This window comes from Ornithodoros turicata, chromosome 3, assembly GCF_037126465.1.
Source record: "Ornithodoros turicata isolate Travis chromosome 3, ASM3712646v1, whole genome shotgun sequence".
NCBI lineage: Eukaryota > Metazoa > Arthropoda > Arachnida > Ixodida > Argasidae > Ornithodoros > Ornithodoros turicata.
Window position 1 is genome coordinate 70,847,677 of NC_088203.1, and position 23,282 is coordinate 70,870,958.

At 43.5% G+C, this 23,282-nt stretch overlaps 2 protein-coding genes across 3 annotated transcripts in view; one reads left to right on the top strand and one right to left on the bottom strand.

Moving 5' to 3' along the window:
• Window positions 1-9,344, top strand: part of LOC135388594 (serine/threonine-protein kinase haspin-like) — a 38,191-nt gene extending 28,847 nt beyond the window's left edge. For both annotated transcript variants that reach the window (XM_064618225.1, XM_064618226.1), the window contains 4 exons: window positions 2,468-2,541; window positions 2,600-2,831; window positions 2,894-2,996; window positions 8,767-9,344. In XM_064618225.1, the coding sequence (XP_064474295.1) occupies window positions 2,468-2,541; window positions 2,600-2,831; window positions 2,894-2,996; window positions 8,767-8,950 (593 nt within the window). In that variant the 3' untranslated portion in view covers window positions 8,951-9,344. The remainder of the gene's footprint in view (window positions 1-2,467; window positions 2,542-2,599; window positions 2,832-2,893; window positions 2,997-8,766) is intronic.
• On the bottom strand, window positions 7,888-23,043 carry LOC135388595 (uncharacterized). The gene is made up of 8 exons (XM_064618227.1): window positions 22,864-23,043; window positions 22,607-22,778; window positions 17,784-17,916; window positions 17,504-17,638; window positions 13,411-13,525; window positions 13,291-13,344; window positions 9,337-9,408; window positions 7,888-9,105 (listed from the first exon to the last, which is right to left on the bottom strand). The coding sequence occupies exons 1-8, from the start codon at window positions 22,912-22,914 to the stop codon at window positions 8,995-8,997; spliced, it is 843 nt and encodes a 280-aa protein (XP_064474297.1). The 5' UTR covers window positions 22,915-23,043; the 3' UTR covers window positions 7,888-8,994.
• Between the last annotated feature and the right edge of the window lie 239 nt (window positions 23,044-23,282).

Genomic DNA, 23,282 nt, shown 5'->3' on the forward strand with positions numbered 1-23,282 from the left:
TGCAGGGGTCTCCCAATGGGCACATTTTACGTTTTTCGAAACTTCCGTTTTTCGTTCTTTTACCAATGAAAAGAATGTCTTTCACACTTCCTGGGGGACTGGCGGCAACCTGAAACAAAAGCTAAGATGTTACCAGTGGATAAAGATATCTACGAAGCGCTTCGTTTCTTCTCACTGCTTTGTCGGCATGTTCGTCGAACTGGGGCTTCTCGTCAAGGGCGCACAGGCAACTCATGTACTCTCCCACGGTTTGAATGAGCCTGACGGAACTGAGAGACCATTGGGTAAACGTAAAGTGATGCTCTGGGGACACTACAACAAGCTCACGCAGTGTGGTCATTGATTTCTCCGTCACCGGGACACTTGTAGCAAAGAAGAGGTTGAAGGTCGCGTGCTCGTGGGTGGGGCGCGCAAGGCCGCAGCCTCGTGCACCTTGCCTGACAAAAAAAATTGCAGTGCGTCTCTCAGGCAAAAATAGAAGATTGTCTCACTTGGCGTCTAACGTAGAGACATGACGCCACCTTTTGAAAAATAATCAAGGAAATCGAAGATGGCATTTTTGAGAAAACTGAGATAAAACATTGGCAATTTTCGCCTACCATGTGTGATTCACAAGCTAATAACACAGAAACAACTGAGCTGAGAAAAATGAGTTCTATACAGCACGAAAGTTCTTTCAATGTCCTATCGAATGGCACTAAGCTCGATGTTCTCAGAGGTTCCGTCATGAAGCAAATTGGTAACAAAGTTTGTCCTTTTTGAACGTTTACGCCAAGTTTGGAATTTTTTAACAGAAAATCTGTGGCTCTCAGGGTTGTGTGGGTAACTGTCGACAGTGTCTATGGTGCAGCCTATAATCACAAAAAAACTCCAGTTCGTAGACATAAAATTAGCGGTGCTAGATTCCGTCAAAGTCGGTCCAGAAGAAAGTGTGCTCAAGCAGCATCAGACTTTCCCCCTCTCCTACGCGGAAACTACTACACGCACGAGCGTCGCAGGTGGCGCGATTTGCGTCGTTTGAGCTGTCCTCTAACATATATTTTTTCTGGGCGAATTAAAAAATACGACTTTCACACGTTGTTCGATTTAAAATGAAACTACCCTCCTTTGGTCTAAGACATACTGACAAAGCTGGCCAGGTGTTCTCCCTGGAAGCAATGCAAGGAGCAAATAAAGGAGTGGTGATCTTGCAGCTTTTGCAAAAATTGTGGCTGGATCACATTATGGTGACGTTATGATTTCGCCAGGCAGCTTCCCCCAAAGAGGTGCACGCTCGAGTTAAATTGGGGAGTGGGAATAATAACAGGTAACAGAACCAACGACAAGGTTCACTGGAAATCTGTACATTCCAGTGTTATAGCGCATAATGTGTGAGGAATGAAACCTTACATGGAACTTTCATGAGGATGTTTATGGCAACAGCATGCTGAACTGCCTCTCTTTCCCCCATTTAGTAGGACATCTTGTCTGTTTGATATAGACAAAAATTCAAATAGACATTCCTGCCTGTATCAACATTTTATAGGTTATGAATAGGGTTCCGGGTTTTCGGATTTATCCGAAAAACATACTCCGGTAAAGTTTTAAGCAATTCAGATTAATCTGAAAAACTCCGCTTGGCAGATGTTTTTCCTGATAACCGGGTTAATGTCCTTGGCGTCCTTTTGTGTCCTGGGTTTCTTCTGAGCTTGGATACTGGCCCCACCGCAACATAATAATGGTTTCCGTGGTTTTCTTCGGCGGTCATCTCGACCACTAGAGGATTCACACTCGAGTTTTCCCCAGTCTGTTTCCCAATATTCTTGTCCCACACGTGACCTAAGCACTAAAATAAGCATTGAACTGAGGTCATACGGAGTGGTCTTCTTGAAAGGGCAACTAGTTGCAGTGCTGACAACAAGATGGGATGCAAGCAAAAGCTGCCCTGCGACTACGTCAAGGAGTACTCCGATTTCGAGGAGTTCACATCGTCCCGCGGTCGCGATGCAGAGGTTGTCGTATGTAAGTACTGCCGCATAACAGTGAGCACTACACGCGGAAAGGGTGCATTTGGAATTGCGGAACACCTCAGTGTGCGTCGTACGAAATGTATTGCTAAGCTTGTGTCTCTTTAGTGTGAAGCAATAAATGTGACAACTGCGTTTTCGATGCACAACCGTGCGCAAGTCGTCAAGTTTTCTCAAATTTTCGGACGTTAACTGAGCCAAAACCATACACTCTGAAAAACTGCGTTTTTTGAAAAAACAATGAACTCCAATAAACATCCTCCGGTAACGCCCAGAGATAAACTCTGAAAACGCGGGACCCTAGTTATAAATAAGTTTCAGTAAACATAACAACATGTGTAACAATAATATAATATATTATAAATATATTATTTATATTTAAAATAATTTAATAATATTTTAATATTTTAAAAGCACGTGTAAACTACAGTGCACTAAAATGACCAATCCGACTATTACAGATTTCTTTGAAGAGAGCCAAAAGTATGTCGTGTTTGAGTTTGACAACGGTGGTACCTGTCTTGAGAATTGGAAGGTAAGTTGCAAGTCCCGACCTGCAATTGCAGGAAGCTGAGTCCTTATGATCCCAACAGATAAACAGAGCTCAACAAGCCCAAAGCATTTTTCTGCAAGTAGCTTGCACACTCGCAGCTGGAGAAGGTGCCCTCGAGTTCGAACATCGTGACCTTCACTTGGGGAACATCTTGATATCAAAGACTTCTCACAAGAAAAAGCAGTACCAGTTTGATCGAAAAACTGTGCTCGTAAACACAGCAGGCCTCACAGTTGCAGTCATCGACTATACATTGTCACGCATGAAGAAAGGTGTGTTCATTAAGGGAGGGCTTGGAAAACAACTGCTTAGATGCTTGTTGCTTATGCTGCAGGAGGGAGCATAATTTTCACGGACCTGTCCAACGATGCCACTCTGTTTACGGGTGAAGGAGATTACCAGTTCCAAGTGTACCGTCTCATGAGAAAGAGCAATAAGTAAGCACCATCATGATGTTCTTTGAGAAAACATGTCCTTTTTTTTGGGGGGGGGGGAGAGGTCTCTGAAAACCACTATCAAGGTCAGTTGGCTAATTGCAGTATTGTTTCAGCAAGTGCAGCTAACATCAGTGGAGTGTTTGCTAAGTTTTTTTCTATATGTGTGCAGCCTGTTAAAGTGCGACTCCATCACAAAATCACCAGGAAGGTTGTGGCATATCTGTAACCTTTGGCTGTCAGGAACATGTGTGCGAAATATCTTACTCGAAAACTGGGCAGATTTTATTCAAACAAATTTATTACAAAGCGGGTGGGTCGCCTCTGTGAAACCAGAAGTCAGTGAATGCAACACCGGGCTCGTGTCACCCGGTGCCTTTTCCTGGCTCTGTTTCTGTTGTCTTGCTCATGTTTTGGAAGAAACCAACTTTTAACATCTATCACGTTGAAATCAATACAATAATGGTCGGGCCAGTATGTTTCAAAAGTGGTTATGGCAAAAGATCTCGCTACATGACGGAAACAGCTACTACATGGAGTGTTCTCAAGGGAGAATTCAAGAAATCCAAGGGAGACTGCAGATGTACCCCCTGCTCTTTCCAGATCATTCAGAGCTCTCTGATCCACAACTGGCAAATTATTAATACGTAGTTCAGGAACCTCTAGCGCTTCAAGCGACACCTCTTCATTGTTAAATTGTGACGAGAGGGTGATCTTGACTCTGTGGTGTAGAGCTTCAACTCCCATGTTTACCCAGTGTACTAATTGCTAAATGCTCCTTGCCCACTGTAGGCTGCTGCAGTTTCCTTGAGGAGGCACCTTGACGAAACTTCTTTGGGTTCCTCGATCTATGAGGAAACATGCATTTTTCTCTCTGCATCCTGATGTACAAAGCATGGCGTAATAAGTTTGCTTCTTATCTCGATGCAAGTTGCAAAGCACTTGTATCCATCGTCGCTCCTTCTTCTCTTCTTCTGGCAGTGCTCTATGAATGATAGCATAAAGAAGTAAACAGTACGATGGTTCACTAGTACCCAGAGGCTCCAAACTTCTTGTGTGTGTTTGTACCGTATCATGTAAATGTCTCAGCTCAGGTATGTGTCAAGAAGACTGAACCGGGTGAACACTTAACAGCCCCTTTAAATTAATCTGGACCAAGTAGTTGGGATTTCAAATCGTTCGTTCAGTATCGCAACTGCTGTGTCATACATGACATAGTTGTAAGCCATTGATTGGATATCCTTTTTGTTGTTCGATAAGAAGTTATGAAGAAGAGACTCAAAATGAAGCCAGAATCCCTGCCAATATTCTTGACTAGTACCACTGAACTTGATGAGCTCTAGCTTGGGTAAATGGGGCTGTGTATTCCTAAACAGTTCGGGGACCAGTTGAGGGAACCAAATCGCACGTGCCAATTACGACGATTAAGAGGTGTCGCTTGAAGCGCTACAGAGCACTCTCAACGGTCCGGAAAGAGTGTGAATATACATTTAGCCATACATTTAGTATATATTTATATACCACTCGTAAAGCAATGGCCGAGATAGGTTGTAGCAGGCCGTGGACAACGACGAAGATGGCCACGCGCTTGGAGCACCTGCCTCAGTTCCATCGGCGCGACCATGGAGATAGGCCACTGTCATTGCCTCTCCGTGGCATACCATCATCGCCGGTCGGGACTCATGGAGAGGAACACCACCTCCTCTACATTTGGTGACCCGAACGAAGAACGTCATGTTCGGTGCAATTAGGCCCCTCACCAACCCAAATTTTTGAAATCATTTGCAAGCACTACCAAGGCAAGCTATCCCTGGAATCCAACTGCATTACTTGACACATCTCGCTAGCATCATTACGCCCTTCTCCTCTCGACCGTCTCGCCGACCGCTCACGTCCCACAAACGCCCACAAAAAATACGTCCCACTTCTGTTGACGCTACCGATTCGAATGATCACGCAACGACCTGACCATCGCTTCACGGCTTCCAGCGACCGGCCTGCGCTGTCAACGGCAACTGGAATACTCACGACCCGTCACTTCATTTCTGCATCTAAACTCGCATGCACTGCCGGCCGCGACACCTGAGCAACGTGCTCCCCTGCCGGTTTCGGCAGTCGTGGCAGCCGGCATCTCGGCGCTCATCACGGGTAGGCAACCTCACTTCCTGGGACCCCGTGCCGGTTGCAGCACCCCAGGCCATGACTCCGACGCCCCTCATCTGCTCCGCTCATCGACCGTTTACCGCAGCAGGTGTTGTGCCGTGCCCTGAACACGTCCAGTAGTGTGCGTCATCCACGGTTGCTCTTGTTCTCCTCCTCCGGTGAGAATGCGGTTTTTCTTTTTCGCCGCTCCGCGTCTGGGAGGGGGAGTACAGTAGCAGGCCGTGGACAACGACGAAGATGGCCACGCCACGCGCCTGGAGCACCTGTATCAGTTCCATCGGCGCGACCATGGAGATAGGCCACTGTCATTGCCTCTCCGTGGCATACCATCATCGCCGGTCGGGACTCATGTAGAGGAACACCACCTCCTCTACATGGTGTTCTCCTGGGAGCTGATTTCTGTGGAGCAGTGGCTACATGAAAGCAAGTCATGTTACGTGAGAATCTCATTGCCTCGGAAACTGCCTTTGGCTGGACCGTTCAAGGACCTATGGGAATTCACACAGTTCAACAAACTAACGCCTTCCATGTACAAGTATAGAGTTGCAATCATGATGAAATATCCAGTACAGGTACATTACAGTCGTTTTGGGACTTTGAACGTATTGGAATTGTTGACACCACCAGTGTAAGCAAAGCGAATCCAGCCCTGCAGCATGTTGGAGGCACAATTTAGTTGGCTGATGGCTGATATAAGGTTCACATAAGGTGAATCCTCGCGATGCCTCCCTTGAAGGCTGTGTATTCAGGGATAAATACTGGATAGTATTGAAGCCAAGTACTGTACAAGTGGCTAATCATGCAGTTTTAATAAGTCTGGTAGAGGCACGATTTCGGGATTTGCGGTTTATGTTATATGTGGAGCTCATCTATTAGAATGCTGTAGGCCTGAGGCTTTGCCAAGATATCCAGAACTGTTGGTACATAATAAAAGCAGCAGTCCCTATGTTGGCACATCCTCAATAGCCTCGTGAAGCAATGTGGTGAACTTTACTTGTATGTACGTTCAAGCTTACATTCGAGTAAAAAATGAGTGTGGAATGCTGCTACAATGCACCAAAAGCACGCTAGAGCAGAGAAAGTGCTACACCGACTGTACTCAGACTCCCATTGGCTCTGTGAAAATCATTTGTTTCAAATCGCAATGCTTGTCATTGTTACTAATAGTATTTTGAGTAGAGGGTTGCAAATATTAAAATTTTCGAATGTGAATGTCTGTAAAATTGGCCTTCGAATATCACATCATATGATATAGGCTTCTAAGAGTAACAGTTAAGCCCCAGTAAACCAACATCACACTTTTGCGCTAATGATCCTTGGAAAAATGCCCCAGGACATGCACTTTAAGGAACATGTATTAGTGTAGCACAAGGCATACATGCTTATCTGTATCTTTACGGCCAAATTATTTTTAGTCATTTCTACAATGAAACAACTTGTTGTTCTCATCAGGTAAACTGAAACCGTAAAAATAATTTGCGCTTGGGAAAATCCTTAATAGAGGCTCAAAACCTACGTTGGCATTGTAAGTGCTGGTGAAACACTGACAAACAGAATGGAAGTGTAAAGAGTATTGGAAGTAATGACATGTTCACAATGTGGGATGGTTTACTAATGAGCACATCTCAGCTCACAGGTTATCAAGAAGGAAAATGAATGTAGTAAATGCTCTTTTCTTGCATAGGTAACACTTTCCGCAGTTGTCGTTTTGGCAGGAAACGCCGTGCTTTCACGCGTGAGACAATCAATTCTAATGGTAATGCATACTTTGACAACATTGATCCTCGGTGTTGCCATATATAGCTGAGCTTATCACGCGTGATCGTTTCCGCAACGTTAGTGTTTAGTGCTGCTTTCATCTCAATTATGACTGTTGTCGCGCATGTTCGTGATTCAATTACAGTATATGTCTCTGATGACTGGTTCAAGCTTCGAAGTATAGACCATTTACAACAGACAGTTGCTTCAGGCGCTAATGTGTATTGGCATCGAGGCGGAAGACCAGTCACAAGGACTGGCTCCCTGGCGCTAATAGATGGCGCCACAGTAGCCCCGCCATTGCTTGCCTTCTGCAAGTGCCTGTGTGCCTTCGACTATATGTGAGTGCTTCCGATCTTTTTTGCTGGTGTGCTACAGTTCCGTGCAAAATATCGAAAAGCAGAGGGAAGACTGTTTCGTGACTGAGTGTAGAAACTGTGACAGAGATCTGATCGTGTGGGACGAAGCAGTTTGTCAAATTCATGAGCCGTCGCTATACAAAGACTGCCCGTGTTCGAGGCCTTTTGCAATGCACGGGTTCCCACAAGGAGAGAACAACAAGCTGATCCGACAACGGTGGTATCGAATCTTCAGAGAAAGGATTTCAAACCGGGAAAGTGAGCGAGGGTAAGCAATGCAGCCCTCAAAGTAGCGCAGCATTTCTGTGTGAGCATCAAAGAATGGCCAAACTCTCCCTATAAATGGCTCTGAGCCAAGGGCTACCGGTGCACCATCTGTTGGCCAAGAGCAGAGGCCGCAGCGCTCAGCCTTCCGAGTCCCCCTATTGGCGCGCATTTTAGAGGCGGGGCCTCCCACGCTGTTGGTCAGCAAAGTCAACGATAGTCGCATCAGCGTAAAGATATATGTTGGGGACACTGTTAGCAAAAATCGCCTGTCAGTACTTACACGTCCCATATTACCCCTGTTGCGCTTGAAAGTGTTGTGTCAATATTGTATATGAAGGTGGACCATGTGCTGCAAGTGTTTATTACAGTACTCGAAAGAAATAGTCTTGTAACACCTGGAGGCTTGAGATGAGAAAACCACGGAGTGCTGATTTTAGACAGCAGTGTCCCCTCTAGTTCACGCTCCAACCATTTCCAGCAGAACGTGACCCAAAGTCATCTCTACTGCTTGGCTTCCGCAGATACGGTTCCAAGCTCTCTATTTACATCACTCCTTCCTTTATTGCAGAGTCACCAATGCCATAAAAACACAGGCAAATATTTAAAAGAAGGGGCATTGTCCTGTTGAGACAACTATTCTGCTTTCGAGCTGTAACCATTTAATCTCCACTTTTCCTAGAAATGCTAGGATGAACTCAGTTGTATCGACATGCTTGCCAATGTGTAAAGCTTGTTGTGATGAATAACTAGGGAGTGGCTTTTTCGGGTTAAATGCCTTTTAGATTCGGGGAGAAATCGGGCGATAATTCTGCCTTCGGTGTTATCAGGTGTTTTTGTTTCTCCTCTTGTCTATTAAGTCTTTTCCTAATCTCTCTTTTCTGCTTTTTTTTGTTCTTTTTTTTGAGGGATTGTGACCTTCCAGCGGTAATCCCCGAAGGTATAGACAGTGTTGAGACACATGGGTGTATTGCTGGGAACGTAAGTGACCCATTCTTACATGTGTTACATGTGGCGACCTTTATTAGTCTTCAGTGGAAACGTCACTTGAGGATTTCATAGTGACTGGAATTCGGGGCGAAATTGGGTCTAACCCAAATTGGTTGGAGGTCAGTTCAGGGGGGAATAACCGGGTGGAATTAGGTTTAACCCGAAAAAGTCACTCCCTATGAATAACAGATTTAATTAGCTACAGTACATTACAAACATCTCACTGTGCACTTTTACAGGAACAACTGGGAAAGCTACAACCCTTACAGCAATGTCCTGTGGCTGCACTATCTGATAGATAAACTTCTCCAACACCGCACAAATGTCATTGATCACAATGAGGTCTGGCAACAACTCCTCTCTTGGTCAAAGCTGCTTCTGACATGCAGTTCTGCTACAGATTTTGTTATCAACCACTGCTGAGATTTGTGAAGGCCTTTGATTGAGTGCATGTACAGTAACATTTCTCACTGTTTAGTTTGCACAAAGTCCTGAGAAATTTTCCGTTGCAAGTCCTTCTCTAAGGTGTCCCGTTCCATCTTCTTCTGGTTGAGCATATGTAATATGGTTGCTTCATCCTGTAAACAATTATATAACAAAGGAGTACATTGTGAATCATTGTACCATAATGCCAATATGATTTGCAATGTTTATGTATTATTACTATACACGGCGTAATTTTTCGGGTATACCTCACTCCTTCAGAGAACTTTAACTGAGACATTCAATGTTAGGCATACATCATACATCAGTGTTTTATCTAATCACTGTACATACCATTGGAAATTTGATGTCACATAAAGACTTACTGGTTGTAGACCATGATATGGCTTCAATTGTTCTTGGAGTGCTTTCTGTTGCTCCTGAAGATATTCTAAGTTCTGCAATGGAAGGTACGTATTGGCATGGAAGGACACTCAGCAGTTCATGAATGGCATATGTCTGGACAATAGTATACAAAAAATTGAAGAAAACAGCACCTCAAATGAGATAAAAATGACTTAACAAAGCAAATTTCCAGAACAGCACAATTATCAAAGAGTATCCAGAATGAAAACCTCAAAACAGCCCTTCCCGACACATGGTCCCAAGGTCATGCTTGATCTAGTTGGAGGAATTCAATATAAATAAAATGGAGCGGATGACCAAGTTGAGATGGCAGGTACACAAAAAAGGAATAAGGGCAATAAATACAGTAAACATGCGAGTTAATAACTTTGTAATAGCAATGCGTAAAAAAACTACCACACACAAATTTGAGGTGACTGAAACCAAACAAAGATTGCAAGACAAAATAAGTGGAATCAACTTGTTTTCAGGTGCTTCCTGGTCGACATACTGAAAGAATAATATATTTAGATAAACAACGAAACAGGTCTATAGCTCTTGACATTGGTCCAGCGATGAGCAACTGAGCAAGAATGACTGAAAAATATATCATATGCCTTTGTAATAGAACTAGATGTATTACTAGAAGCAAAAGCAGTAATTCAACTCCCAAAATGTAATTTGGAATGATTTTTGGAGCAGAGATATGCGTGTTTTGGAGCACTATGGGGTACCCAAATACAGATTTTTGGAGTACTTTGGTGCCAGTATTATCACGCCTTACTTTCATTTCACTTCCAGCAGGCACATGCGCTTATAGGTCTCGCCTTGCAACTACTGTGCGGAAATTGCTGTTTCAAATAAAACCATGTGGAATTACATGTAGAGAGCACAGAGACATGCATGTAGATATCTAATGACGAAGTGAGTTGACTTCGTGGGACGGCGTTGTGTGCGACAAAGTTTTGTGTCGGCGTTTGTTCACGTTTGGTTATAATGCCCACTGTGCCAATGCAAAAAAAATCGCTTAAGAATACCTGGAAACATTTCATGCGAATATTCCTAATTTTATGGCAGAACGGAACCATGTGTGATCAATGTAGGAACCCATGTACGTAGCTGCGAGAAAATAATGTGCACCACTGTTGCGAAAGAAATGCTCAATTTTGTGACTTGGTTTCTAGTGCTCTAAAGTCGGTACCTGCATTCTAGACTTGGAGCAGTTTGGCACAATATTGTGGATTTTTATCAGGATGGCACAGTAAATCTTATTTGGCGCAAAATGGTGCATGAGTGGAATCATTGCAAAAGCAGACTGGAGCTGCTGTAGAGATGTGAGCACACTGTCAGCAGCGAATTTTGAGCTAATTCTTTTTGCTCTTAGTGCAGTGGTTCTCAACCGGGGCTCCGTGAACCTAATCCTGATTGTCTGCAAAGCTCAGGAGCTCGAGCTCCCACAATTGAAACTTGAGCGTGTACCAAAACTTGCCTTCAGTCAGCCTTAGTGCCGACTGTGCCCAGCAAAGTGTATCCCATTGTTGAAATAAGGACTGGCACGAGAGCCGATGTTACGGCTGTCATCGTTGACTCAACCGATGTCTAACTTCGAATAATCAAATGATATAATAACAAAATAAGTGAAAATCAACAACATGCTACTTGTATGAACGACATCTAGCTCGCCTGACCAAATTCCACACAGTTGTGTCTACCATTGCGTAGTAGACTGTTCCGCGAACTCTTGCTGGCCCAAACACGTGCTCCCTCGAATAACACGAGTTCAGAACTGCCAGCTTAGTGCACGGAAAAGCAGACCCCCACTTTGTTCAGCGTATTCATTTCATTTAATAGGCCAATTAAATGGCCCCAGTCTTTGGTTGCTTTGCATTCCAAGGATTGCAGTCCCTTCATGCAAATGCCATTACACATTTAATGTGCTACCACTGTTTAACTTATAATTGGAGCCTGAAGTTTTAAGGTTTAACCCGATTCTTTCCCAAATTTGCACCCTGTATTTTTACCTGGCAAATTGCCCTCACTAAGACATTTATAGGAATGCACACAAACTTGTTTGGCAGCAAATGTAGTATTACTGTTTGTACGAAACCATTACAGCTAATTTGAGTAACTGTGCCCAATTTCTCCCCAAATTTAGCATACTGGAAGTTTTTCTACCCGAATTCGCATGAATTTAGAGCACATGTCACCCCATTTTTTAGCCCCTGAATTTAGAACAAAATATTTCCCAGAAACTTGAGGCTCAACTTATAACTGCCTCTAGTATCACCCCATAGGACACTCTCTTGCTGGTGTGCTGCTGCATCTCCTAGCACTGCACTCTAAAAAGCAGTTTTCCTCTCACCAGAGGGCTTTCATGAAGTTTTTGAATGAATGAATGTTGAATGAGGGTTTTTGACTACCTTATTTGTTCCTAGACAATTGAACCTATGTATGCAATATGGAGATAAGTCAACCAATTCATCTTTCAGTATTTTTTGTTGAACATGCTGAATGCTAAACATGATGAAAGATGGTGCTCCTCCTTATCAAGCCTTGGGAGGAGTGTGTATGGGTGGGCTGCTAAAAACTTCCATCTTCTAGTGCCTGTGCTCCCCCTCTAGCAAGAATCAATGTCAGACTCCCAACCAAGTAACACAAATACATAATCAAGAAAATACAACAGCCCACATGGACTCATCTTGGAAACTATCCCATCTAGTACATACTACATTTCTCAAAGCTCATTAATTGTTTAATAGGACAGCCAGGCCTCTTTCTCAATTTCACCTTTATTTCCTCTCACCGCATCATAAAAGTGTTGTCCCAAAAGGGTGAATCTATTACCAACATTTTAGATTTTTCTCCCCTCAAAACTTTAAAACTTTACCCCTTTTAGAAAATGTGCCCCGAGAACTTATCGGAACCTTGAAAGTCGAAAGCTTGTACAAATAATGAAATAATTTGACAGTGAGCACTATTCTTGTTACCAGATGCCATGAGCTTGTAGCATCTATTTTCCATCCAGATGCACAAAGGAAGTTCTCAAGTCTAACAAAATTTTTCTCGCTTCTGATGGCAACTTTGGCATCAACTGTGCTCAAACTATATTCTTCCTGTAATGTGAAATTATGTAGTTTTTGGACTCTCCAGTGCTCATTTAAGTCCAGTAGAAATGAGTACCTTCTTGAAAGGCTTTGTTCCAGACCCTTGTGTATAGGCAAATGTGAAAAATTCTCCATAATGTAGGAAGTTTGGTAGAATGCACCTAAGAACATTCTCCCGTGGTGGACAAAACTGGACCAATCCTAACAGTGCTGAGCATTCTTATCGCTTATCTGAAACTGCGAGAGTTATCTTCTAAGAGCTTCTTATTTTCTGTAAGAATGTATTCTCAACTAAATATACTTAGGGTGTGACTTTTTCGGGTTAAATGGCTTTCTCAGATTCGGGGGGTAAAAATCGTATTTTTAAATCTGTAATTCGGGGAGAAATCGGGCGATAATTGTGCCTTCGGGTGTTATCGGGTGTTTTTATTTCTCCTCTTGTATATTAAGTCCTTTCCTAATCTCTCTCTTTTTGTTTTTTTGTGGGATCGTGACCTTCCAGCGGTAATCTCCGAAGGCATAGACAGTGTTGACACACACAGGTGTATTGCTGGGAATGTAAGTGACCCATTCTTACATGTGTTACACGTGGCAACCTTTGTTCGTCTTCAGTGGAAACGTCACTTGAAGACCCGAATTGGTCGGAGGTCAGTTCGGGGGGAATAACCGGGCGGAATCGGGTTTAATTTGAAAAAGTCACTCCCTAGATATACTTTACTACATCAAGAATGGCTATAAGCGGTCACCGCTGTATCTGTACCTCATTTAAAACATAAAAATCTAAAACCTTCCCTGAGGACATATAGTACTTTGCAATGTGAGGTAGCTTACACGATGATAGGCAACTATTTCTTCGTGGATAAAGGTTTCATCAACTTCTCGTCTCTGGAAATGAGGTGAATTACACAGTGTAAAAATACTGCACACTTGCATGATTATGATTCAACGTACAGGCAGTCGATTACGTTTCTTCTCATATTCCTGTTGCTTGGCTCGATAAAAGTGTATGTCTTTCATGTGATGTTGCTGCTTGGTCTTAAATTTCTTGTACTCAGAAGGTGCAGCCCTGGAAATTATGCATGAAAACTGTAGGCACTGTATGAGTACATCAGACGCAAAGTGAACTCAGTGAACTTTAAATCCAGTCTGAGTCAAGTCAACTGCAGCCAACAAATGACCTAGCAACACACATTATGCATGAATATCTTATAGGATACATTTTCCCACAATATCACATATAAAGTTGGTGTTTTGCACTATGTAACGTACATAGAAAAAAAATATACTGTATTCTTTTTCTTTTTGTGTGCAGTGGGGAAGAAGCTATCATTTTTACCAGCACCAGTGAACAGTGTGAGCTTTCGAAAACCACATCAAGTGAGATGTGAAGGTCAAGAACGTCTCCTGCACTGTTGGCATTGTGTACAACATTGCATTAGACCGCAGTAAAAGTGCATGTGGAAGTACAAGTAGAGGTTGGAAGAAATGGCATATGTTGATACAAGAGCATGCGGGAGTCATGCAAAATTCAGTGAGATTTCAGAGGCAGAGACACGTCTTGTTCATTATGTGCTAGCCCCTCAATATGTGTTGTTTGGTCTTTATGTTATGTTAGTTACACCAAAGGGCACGAAGGAATGCTTTATTCCAGTGGTTCTCAACCAGAGTTCCGCAAACCTTTCCTGAGGTTCCGCATACACGATACTGCAGAGTTCCCGTGAGTCAAACTGGAGAGTGTACCAAGGCTCGCTCTTGGCCAGACTTGGTACGCATCAGCCTAGCCTAAGCTGCACAGCTACACAGCTCTAAAGCTGAAATTACATAATGAAAGGCATGTCAGTTGTTGGCAGTAAGTGAAATTTCCTCTTCTATAAACACGAAGTCAGTGCCCTCTTGACCTTTTAACAGCCTGCAGGTATGAAACTGAATTCTCCAGTACCATGTAAATGAAGACCTGAAACCAAGTACAGATAGAGGCTAGACATGGGAGATGATCTGAGGCTCTGTGTGGCTAGTACGAAGCTAACACGATGATTAATGTCGAGCAATGGCAAGCATCCCACTGGCACCACTGTTGTCCAGAGTATCCCTGACTCTTGCATGAAAATCTATAACTTGATATTTGATTTGATGGTATTTATAATAATAATTTGGTCTTGCACCATTTTCCAATAATTTGATATTTGTACATCCAGTTCTCCTGACCCTATTATTGTGTAGCAGTAAGTTCCTCGACCCTGTGCGGGCACGATTGTAGGTTTCCGCGGATAATGTAACTTGAGAAGCACATTTTTACTGTATCCTGGGTTGGTATTTCTGGGAGGAGAACCAGTACCATTATAGGAGGGCAGCTAATAGAGAGCTCCAGAATGAAAGCTTTGTACTACCACATCGCGTGAACGCCCCCTATTGAAAGTTACCCACTTATGTAATTTATGTCACAAAGCTTGCAAAGACGCAAGTAATGTATGAAACTTTCTCAAAAACAGAGAAGAAGAAAAGAAGGGGGTGGGGCAACAGAGGAGAGAACATTACATGTAACATGATGTCTTCCCGTATGGGGAGAGCCCAACCAAGCAAAAGCCTTCCTCAAATATTGCACGACTATGCACTACTTATGAGGTCACTACAAGGCCGAAACAGCTGTTCAGTCTTTGTATTGCAACATATAAGTGAAAAGTAGGGATGTGCCAACGGAATCCGCGAATCCACGAATCCTAGGCAGGGATTCGAGATTCGGGAATCCGAATCCCAGTGCACAAAACAGCGAATCAAATCTTTCGAATCTACTAACCAAGTTTGCTCGTTTCTTTTTCAAATTGGCACCTCCGGAGTCCGCTGAAAGCCTCATTGACCGACGGGTGTTTTCTTGTTTCTTTGTTTACATTGCTCTGGACTGAAAGAGTTCAGGCTGGAACTGTTACATTACAAGTTTAAAAGTAATATGGTTTTGCTTTTGATTGTTGCTTTAGCTGTATGGAAATAATTCAGACTCAACAATTTATGTATTTCTTGTAGTCGACGAACAATATGTTAAAAAATTAAGAACTATATGGGTATATTCTTAAACTAACTTTCTAACAAGTAACTAAACTAGAATTAATTTCTTCTTCAACTTCTAACTAAATAGTAACTTTCTAACAAAACTGAACTGTTATTTAATTTTTTTTGATTAAACAAATGTATCATATTCTGCTTCAAAACACTCTCCAGTAGAAGTTTTTTTTCTTCTTGGCTTTTCGAACTCTTTTTAAAGAAAGGATTTGAAAGATTCGTGGATTCGCAGAACCTTCCTTGGATTCGGATTCGTCCCATCTCTAGTAAAAAGTTTATACGTCATGTCACAACTCTACTGCACTCAGACAGGACGAAGGGGATTAAAATGACGAGACAAATGTATCTGCAGACTCTCAGCTGTGAGGAATTTTATTTGCACACGCATATTTATACAATGACAAAAATGATAGGTGGTGCCAGGCACAGATCGGGAGGGGTCCGGACCCTCCCCTCAATTTCAGACTTGAACATAGGGTTCAGTGGACCAATCCCAGCGTGCACGTGGCACTTGTCCATAGCGCCCTCCCCCCCCCCTCGGGAAAATCCTAGACCGCCCCTGGGTGGCGCACTAGCTACACAAAATTTTCCCCTAGTGCGGCCCATGCGGATCCCCAAAGTTAACCCTGCAATACACGTTTAGAAAGTCTTTTTCTTGTTCAGTGACCACAAGGGACAATGCATCCTTTTTTTGTGAATTGAAAAGGCCTCAATTATCTCACGCAGAGTTTCATCTTTTTTTTATGCATGGGAAACAATCTCAGTCCCTACAGTGTAGGCCAAGGTGGCCTGATGGGGTGCGGCGTATGGTCGAGGCATGCTCCTAGAGGCACAGTGAGGCAGAGTAGCTCCCACAGTGCTGGGACTGAGATTGTTTCCCATGCTTCAAAGAAATTAGAAAACTGTGCATGAGATAATTGAGGCCTTTTGTATATATATATATTAAAAAAAATTGGATGCATTGTATCAGCACCCCGTCCCTTGTGTTCACTTAACTAGAAAAATACTTTCTAAATGTGGAGTGCAGGGTTGACCTTGGGGATCCATGTGGGCCACGCTAGGGGAAAATTTCGTGTAGGTAGTGCGCCACATATCATTTTTGTCATTGTATAAATATGCGTGTGCAAATAAAATTCCTGACAGTTGAGAGTCTGGAGATACGTTTGTCTCATCGTTTTAATCCCCTTTGTCCTGTCTGAGTGTTGTAGTGTTGTGACATGATCTATCACCAACTCCCCCTCTTCCTCCCGGCGCTAAAGCTTATACATTACAAGCAGCCATAGCTTTCCATTTTGCCCAAACTCATGAATTACATAATAGTAAAACAATTTGGAGACCACAATCATAAGATGCGCTGAAATGTTCCCTCCCAAAGGTCCTTTTAGAGAGGCAGGTTCTTAAAGCACAAGTTGGCTTGCACAGAGCGTGGAGCAAATAGCTCCCAGCAGAAGGTGCCATTTTTTAAATATATTTCAACACACCCTTAAGTACTTCCCTCCATATCAGTTCCATCTCTGCCAACATGAATGTGAAAAAGAACGTAAGCAAAAAGAATTGTTTACATTGGCAAATGTGGGATAGCTATAGAATCACTTTTAGTGAAAATGTTGAAACTACATGAAGATGTCCCGGAGATGCCACCTTAAAATTTCAATAATTTATTAGATAGAATAAATAACAAATTATAAATAACATGCATGGGTATGCTCATGCTCAACATCGAGCTTCGAAATGCTGCATTGTCAATATCCAGTGCTTCTAATATCCAGTATTGTGCGTTGTAGAAGTCTGGCCCTGTTCTGTCTCGTGTTGTGGGTGATTTTCTGGTCCAGATCAGAGTAATACAGCAATTTTAAAACTAAAGTTTGCTTCAGGGTATTGTATAGATAAATACCATGTAAGCTATAGGAGACCCCGGCAGTCTCCGCATACTGTTTACATCACACTCAACTTTGAAGTTTCCATTGAAATTTGAAAGGAAGCAGCTTACTCTGCTGCAGCTCGTAACTTCTTTTCACGTGCCTCTAGAGTTTCTTTCAACTCGTTTACTTCTTTCTTTTTAGTATCCACAAGGTCACGAATCTCAGACATTTGCTGCTGCAATTCTGCCACAGTCAAGAGGTTGCTGAAAAAGATAGAAGCAACTGAATCTACGCATAAGTATGAGCATAGCTCTGGAGCACCCAGTAAAGGAGCATCAATTACATAGATTCTTGTTGTTAGCTCTCTGCTACAGCAGCACAAACTAACCCAAGAATCATTTCAAGTACCTTTCAAGAGAGACATCATCGCTGCTTCCCAAGCATGCGACGCTCCGTAGTGCTTGAAGATGGCAACGCAAGCTTCTTGCAAGATATGAAGGCTTGATACCCGCAGAACACAGGAGGTCAGAGAGTATGTGCGCTGCAAACAGTCAAAAGGGGCAACTCTTGTAAGAATGCTGGCATGACTACTAAAGGAGTGCTAGCTAGCAAAGTAGAAAAAGAAAAAGCCTAGAAGTAAAAGCACATCATTGAAGGGAAGGCCCCATACGGATAGACAGAAACAATGTTCAGCACCTGAGCTCAGCGTCTTTCTTCTGACTGTCTTTCTTGGCTGTTTTTCGGAGACTCCAAATTCAGAGACTGTTAGCTGCTAGGAATAGCAGACTTCACATAACGTGCGAGTCTTCACACAAATATTGTACACACTTTGTTTTATTTTAATGTGGCGGTATCCGACACGGGGACCGCACCTGGCCCGCGATGACCTGTCCTGCGGTCCGAGGGCCCTTGACCACAAACAGAACAAAGCTACACTCTAAAATATAATAATGAAGATTTTGGAATAAAACCTGATCTTTCGGCATTGTTTTTAACCTTGCTCGGCACTGTGCTGCCCCTGCCCGTATTAAGCAGAACATACGCATGTGACTCGTCAACCTCAAGAAATTACGAACACGGCAACCTAGTCTTCACGTGCACGTTGCTAAACTAGCACTGTTTGTATTGCGATGATTTAGATGGCATATCTAAATTGCTACAATAACTTAAATAGTGATAAACTAGAAAAATAGAGACCGAACAGTCACGTACAAAGACCATTGAAAACTCGGAAGACATAGGTACAGTCGACCCCCGTTTATCCGGACGATGCCGTTCCCGGCGAAATCGTCCGGATACCGGGGCATCCGGATAAATGAAACGACCGAATAGAAACGTCCTACAGAGCAAGGTTTAATTAAAATACAGAAATCTCGTCAATGACAGCTGTTACATAGTAGTGTAGGCACTCGATTCCTGCAAACTTTTGCTAATTACATAGAGTTGAGCCACGCTGTTGCGCTGCTCGAAGAATGTCAGTGCGGACGCAAAGTGTCAATGTCGGAGCCTTGTTTCTCACTGGCGTCATCGGCACCGTCTTGCTGCACATCATCTGAGGCAACAGCAGCAATCACACCGTCATCAGTCATAGCTGCACACGCGTCATCATCCTTATCAACGTCAACGTAGCCAGAAATTGCAGCAGCATCTACGGCAGTCGCAGTGAGCCTCTGCATCAGGGATCGCAGCTCAGCTAGGGGAATGTCTTCATCGGCCAACAGGCCGTAAGCAGCAGGCCCTCGGGATGCAGTTTTCCCCCCCAGAACCGGACAGTTGCTCGAGATATTTCCAAATGACTCGACTGGTCAACGTGACCCAACGCACACAAATAGAAAAGGGGGTCATCGTGCACGGTTGTCTCCCCTACGGAGGAATGTAGGTCCCAGACGTGTGACGCGAATAACCCCAACACAGCGAAAACAGTGACGAAGGGGGGTCAGCGTCTCCTCTTACTCACGGTAGTCCGGATAACTGAAGCTGGATTACAAGAATTTTCGACTTTCGTTCCCTGGAATTCTTGTCCGAGTCCGGAAGCTGAAGTCCGGATAAACGAGAACAAAATACATGGAGGAAAATCCGTTCCCGTGCCTTTTGTCCGGATACCGCGGGATCCGGATAAATGAAGTCCGGATAAACGGGGGTCGACTGTATCATGAACCATCCGGCTCCACAATAATTACGCTGCTCCTGTGTTTTGTGTATATTTTATGGTATATTAGGGTACTTTAGTCATTAATTATATTAATCATATCTTTTATGCGTGGCCCTCCTTGATGTGGTCTAAGGTTAATGTGGCTCCCTGACTTGATTTGCGTTTGAGGCCTGTGCTTTAACGTGAAACCTACATTTTGACTGCATAACAATGCAGCGCAAATGTGCCTCATAGACAGTACAATACCTGTCAAAAATGCTGCTGCAGTCGAGTCAAATAGAAAAAAAATGATGCACTTCACCCAGTCAGCAAGCTGGGAATATTGCTCTTTAAGTAATGCCTAATTTTAAGGAGCAAGTGCTACTAGGTGAAGTGAAAAAACACAGAACCCAGTGCTTGATACATGTAAGGCATTCATGCATCGACTGCACATTAAATGCTTCTTACTTTTTTGCTGTTTCTGCTTCTGACTTGTTTGGCCATTTTTGCCTGTCTAATAAGTGCTACAACAATAATGATGGTGTGCCCAACTCCTGAAATGCGCAAATTTATTTTTCTCTCAGTGAAAGTACTGATGAAAAACAGAAAAAAAAAAACGCTGTGCAAATCTGTCACAAAAAACATTTTTCTGCTCGGATTACGAATGTGATGCAGCTGCTCTGTCAAAGACATGGCAAACACCACTGGTTATGCATGTTTTGCATTGCGTTTCAGAATTTTCCAAGTTTGGAACTATAGCAGAAAACTGCGCATTGCTTTATAATTAGGGTTCCGCGCTTTCAGTTTTAATAGAAAAACATATGCCAGTTAAATTTGCCCTCATTCGCTTTTAATCGAAAAACATTGAATACAGAGGAACATTCCAGGAGCCATGGCAGTTAAATTGCTGCCCAGCTTAAGATTCCAACATGCCAAACAGGCTTTCCTTTATTACTCTTCTTTTCTTGGTATTTGCTATGGTTGGATGACCTGCGACCACATTCCGTGTTCCAGGGTCAATCCCTTTGTCCCGGATCAGGGGCGCTTGTCGCAATCTCATTCTTCTGCCATTGTAGGTGCCTCACCGCGCTTGTGAACCTTTTAGGGACGTGATGTCAAGTAGAATCTCGGTCACCGGCCTTTAGTTGTTTAGTGGAGAGGTTGTGACAGTACATACACCCTCACTTTCCACGTACGGCAGTCCTGTCTTTCCACGGTACCCGAGATGGGAAGAAAAAGGAAGAGGGCCTCGGACTACATTTGCGGAAATGAAGATTTTGAACTCTCAGGCAAGGAAGGTGTTGTCGTATGCAAGTATTGTCGCGTGACAAGTTAATGTGGGCTGTGGAAGAGGAGTGGCGCTCATATTGGAGCACGTGCAATCACGGCTCCACGTGAATCTGAAGAATCCTCGTAACGAACAAGGTAAGCAAACACCTTCCAGTCATTTCTTGCAACATTTGCAAACAGGAAAAGTAGCACATGTAAACTAGGAAAAACATCGAAAAACTCAGATTTCGCGAAAATCAATAAACATCGAAAAACATACGCCGAATCCGGTCAAAAATGATCATCGAAAACGCGGAACCCTATTTATAGTCCACAGGCACTAAGATAATTTTGATGCCAGCATGGGCGTACCGAGAGGGGGCCGTGGCCCCCTGAAACTCCAAGGTTGCTTGCGAAAATAGCGCGCTCTTTAGTCATAGATCATAATTATTCTCAGGTGTCATGATAGGAACCTCTGAATACCCACATAGTGCGCGACGTATGCCTCAAGAAAAAGATGTGGTAGGGGTTGGGGTTTGCAGACTTGCCCCCCCTTGGAAAAAATCCTGGGAACGCCCATGAATGCCAGCAAAGTAGACATGCGATATTTATGCACATGTTCATATTACAGCAGTCTGTAAAATGATGCACGTTAACATTTTTCAATGCACGCAGCAGACTATACTGGTTCTGTTCCACAAAATTTCTTGCGTTTCGTTTTCAGTTCTTCTATCTCCCTGTATAGGGTTTGAACTGTGATGAGAACTTTGGTCGGTCCATAACCACATGAGCACCAGATGTTCCATATTCTCAAAGTTTTTCTATTTTTTGTTCAGTAGATGTTACTATAATGGCAGAATCCTGCAACTATCCCAGTTCTTCTCCCTTTGTCTCGCTGCCATTAAAACCAAAAGGACTCATAAGACAAATGTGTGGAAAATCAAGTTGTCACGATAGATAAACCAAATTCATTTCTCTTATGTCATCTGCTGAATAGCCAATTTGGAAAAATTTCATTTTTCATCCATGTAGAATATTGAAGCTGTCAACTCCATAAAACAACACCAATTTATTTGAATGATGATGAGTGGGGAGTTTCGTCACCAGGGACAATACCCCACCCTACTCCAGAAAAGCACTGAACATGAAACAATGGTAAGCTCGGAACTGATACAGTCAGTAGCCCAAGTAGAACAGCACTTTGGTGCAAAAGGACTTGAGGATGCACCTGAGCGCACTTAGGAAGTGAGGACCATTAGAACAAGAGCGAACCATTTCAGATAGGAGACCGCAACAAGCAAAGTTTCCGAGGTGAGAGATGAAGATCTAGGGGTAGGCTGTCTACCCTATGGGTAGTAAACTGTTGCAAAATTTTGAGAACCACAGCGCAGGTCACTCTGTCGAAAACAGTAGACATCCTAGTAGCTATTTATGGAAGAAAGGTGCTATGCAGAAGTTGGTAAACTGGGTGTATGTGGATGTGGGGCGGATCCAGACCCTCGGGTTGGAGGTGTTCTTTATCGGAGCGCATAGTGGGGGAGGTGAGAGAGGGATATACAATGTATAAACTGACGTTTTGGTAGGGGGTGGCGATCCCCCTTTCTGGATTCGCTATTGATGTGGATACAGCATCCTCAGCTTCACCGTGATTCTTACATCTAGGAGCGCATTATGCGAGTGAATGTCGAGGCAATACAGTTGGGCTTTTACCTCACCGCTGTAACTGGGACGAAATTTAAACACCGTCGCACTGCAAGAACCTGCGAGTTTTACGCGTAAATCTTGTAGTGCGGAAACACGCTCTTTTTAGTATCCTCATAACCATACTAACCATCTTGGTTGGCCAGATTTGTGTCTTCTTTATAACGCAAAATTTCCAGCTGAGCATCGAGGTTCCGCCTTTTGCTTATTTCCATCAACTTGGTTAGTACACGGATTGACGTATCGTCGTTCTCGTACACTGGCACATCCTCACCAAGTATGGTGACTAACCATTCCTTTATCTGTTAAAGAAAGGAAATGAACGCATATTTTTCACAGAACGTTTTATCAATGTTCCCAAGAACTATTTTCACATGTCACACTTACAGCGTTGTGTTCTTCTATTGGTGATGACATGCTTCCACCTGAGATTTCCATTTTGTATTTACTTCTGCTCTGCTTCTGCTGGGGACTTTTACTTCGCGCGCGCTAAACATCAAAACATTCTACCACCGTGCCTGCATGTCACGTGGTGCCATACGTTTTGGTCATCCGCCGCTGCCGGACAATAGACTTGTGCGCCGCCGTCATTTCTCCGCGCGCTGACGCCGCCGCTGGCGCCACGCGCCACCTCGGTGCGCCGATATCCCGCGCGCGTTCCGTGTTCCGATCGGTTCCGCTGCTGAGCGGGAAGCTCAAAGTGGTTTCGCGCACTTCTGCGGGTCTTGGCCTCACGAGTATTGAACTGTCATGGCATCAGAGACTGGATCTCCGTTTTTGAGGCGCGTGTCGTTGTTCTCTGTTGA

Bases quoted from the DNA above. Each gene is read 5' to 3' on its own strand.
- LOC135388595 (XM_064618227.1), bottom strand. From the start codon at position 22,914: ATGGAAATCTCAGGTGGAAGCATGTCATCACCAATAGAAGAACACAAC. The intron at 17,917-22,606 runs GTTAGTATGGTT...GACTGTTTGCAG, and splicing joins AAATCTGGCCAACCAAGATG to CGCACATACTCTCTGACCTC. The intron at 9,409-13,290 runs GTAAGCTACCTC...CTTCCATTGCAG, and splicing joins AAATAGTTGCCTATCATCGT to AACTTAGAATATCTTCAGGA.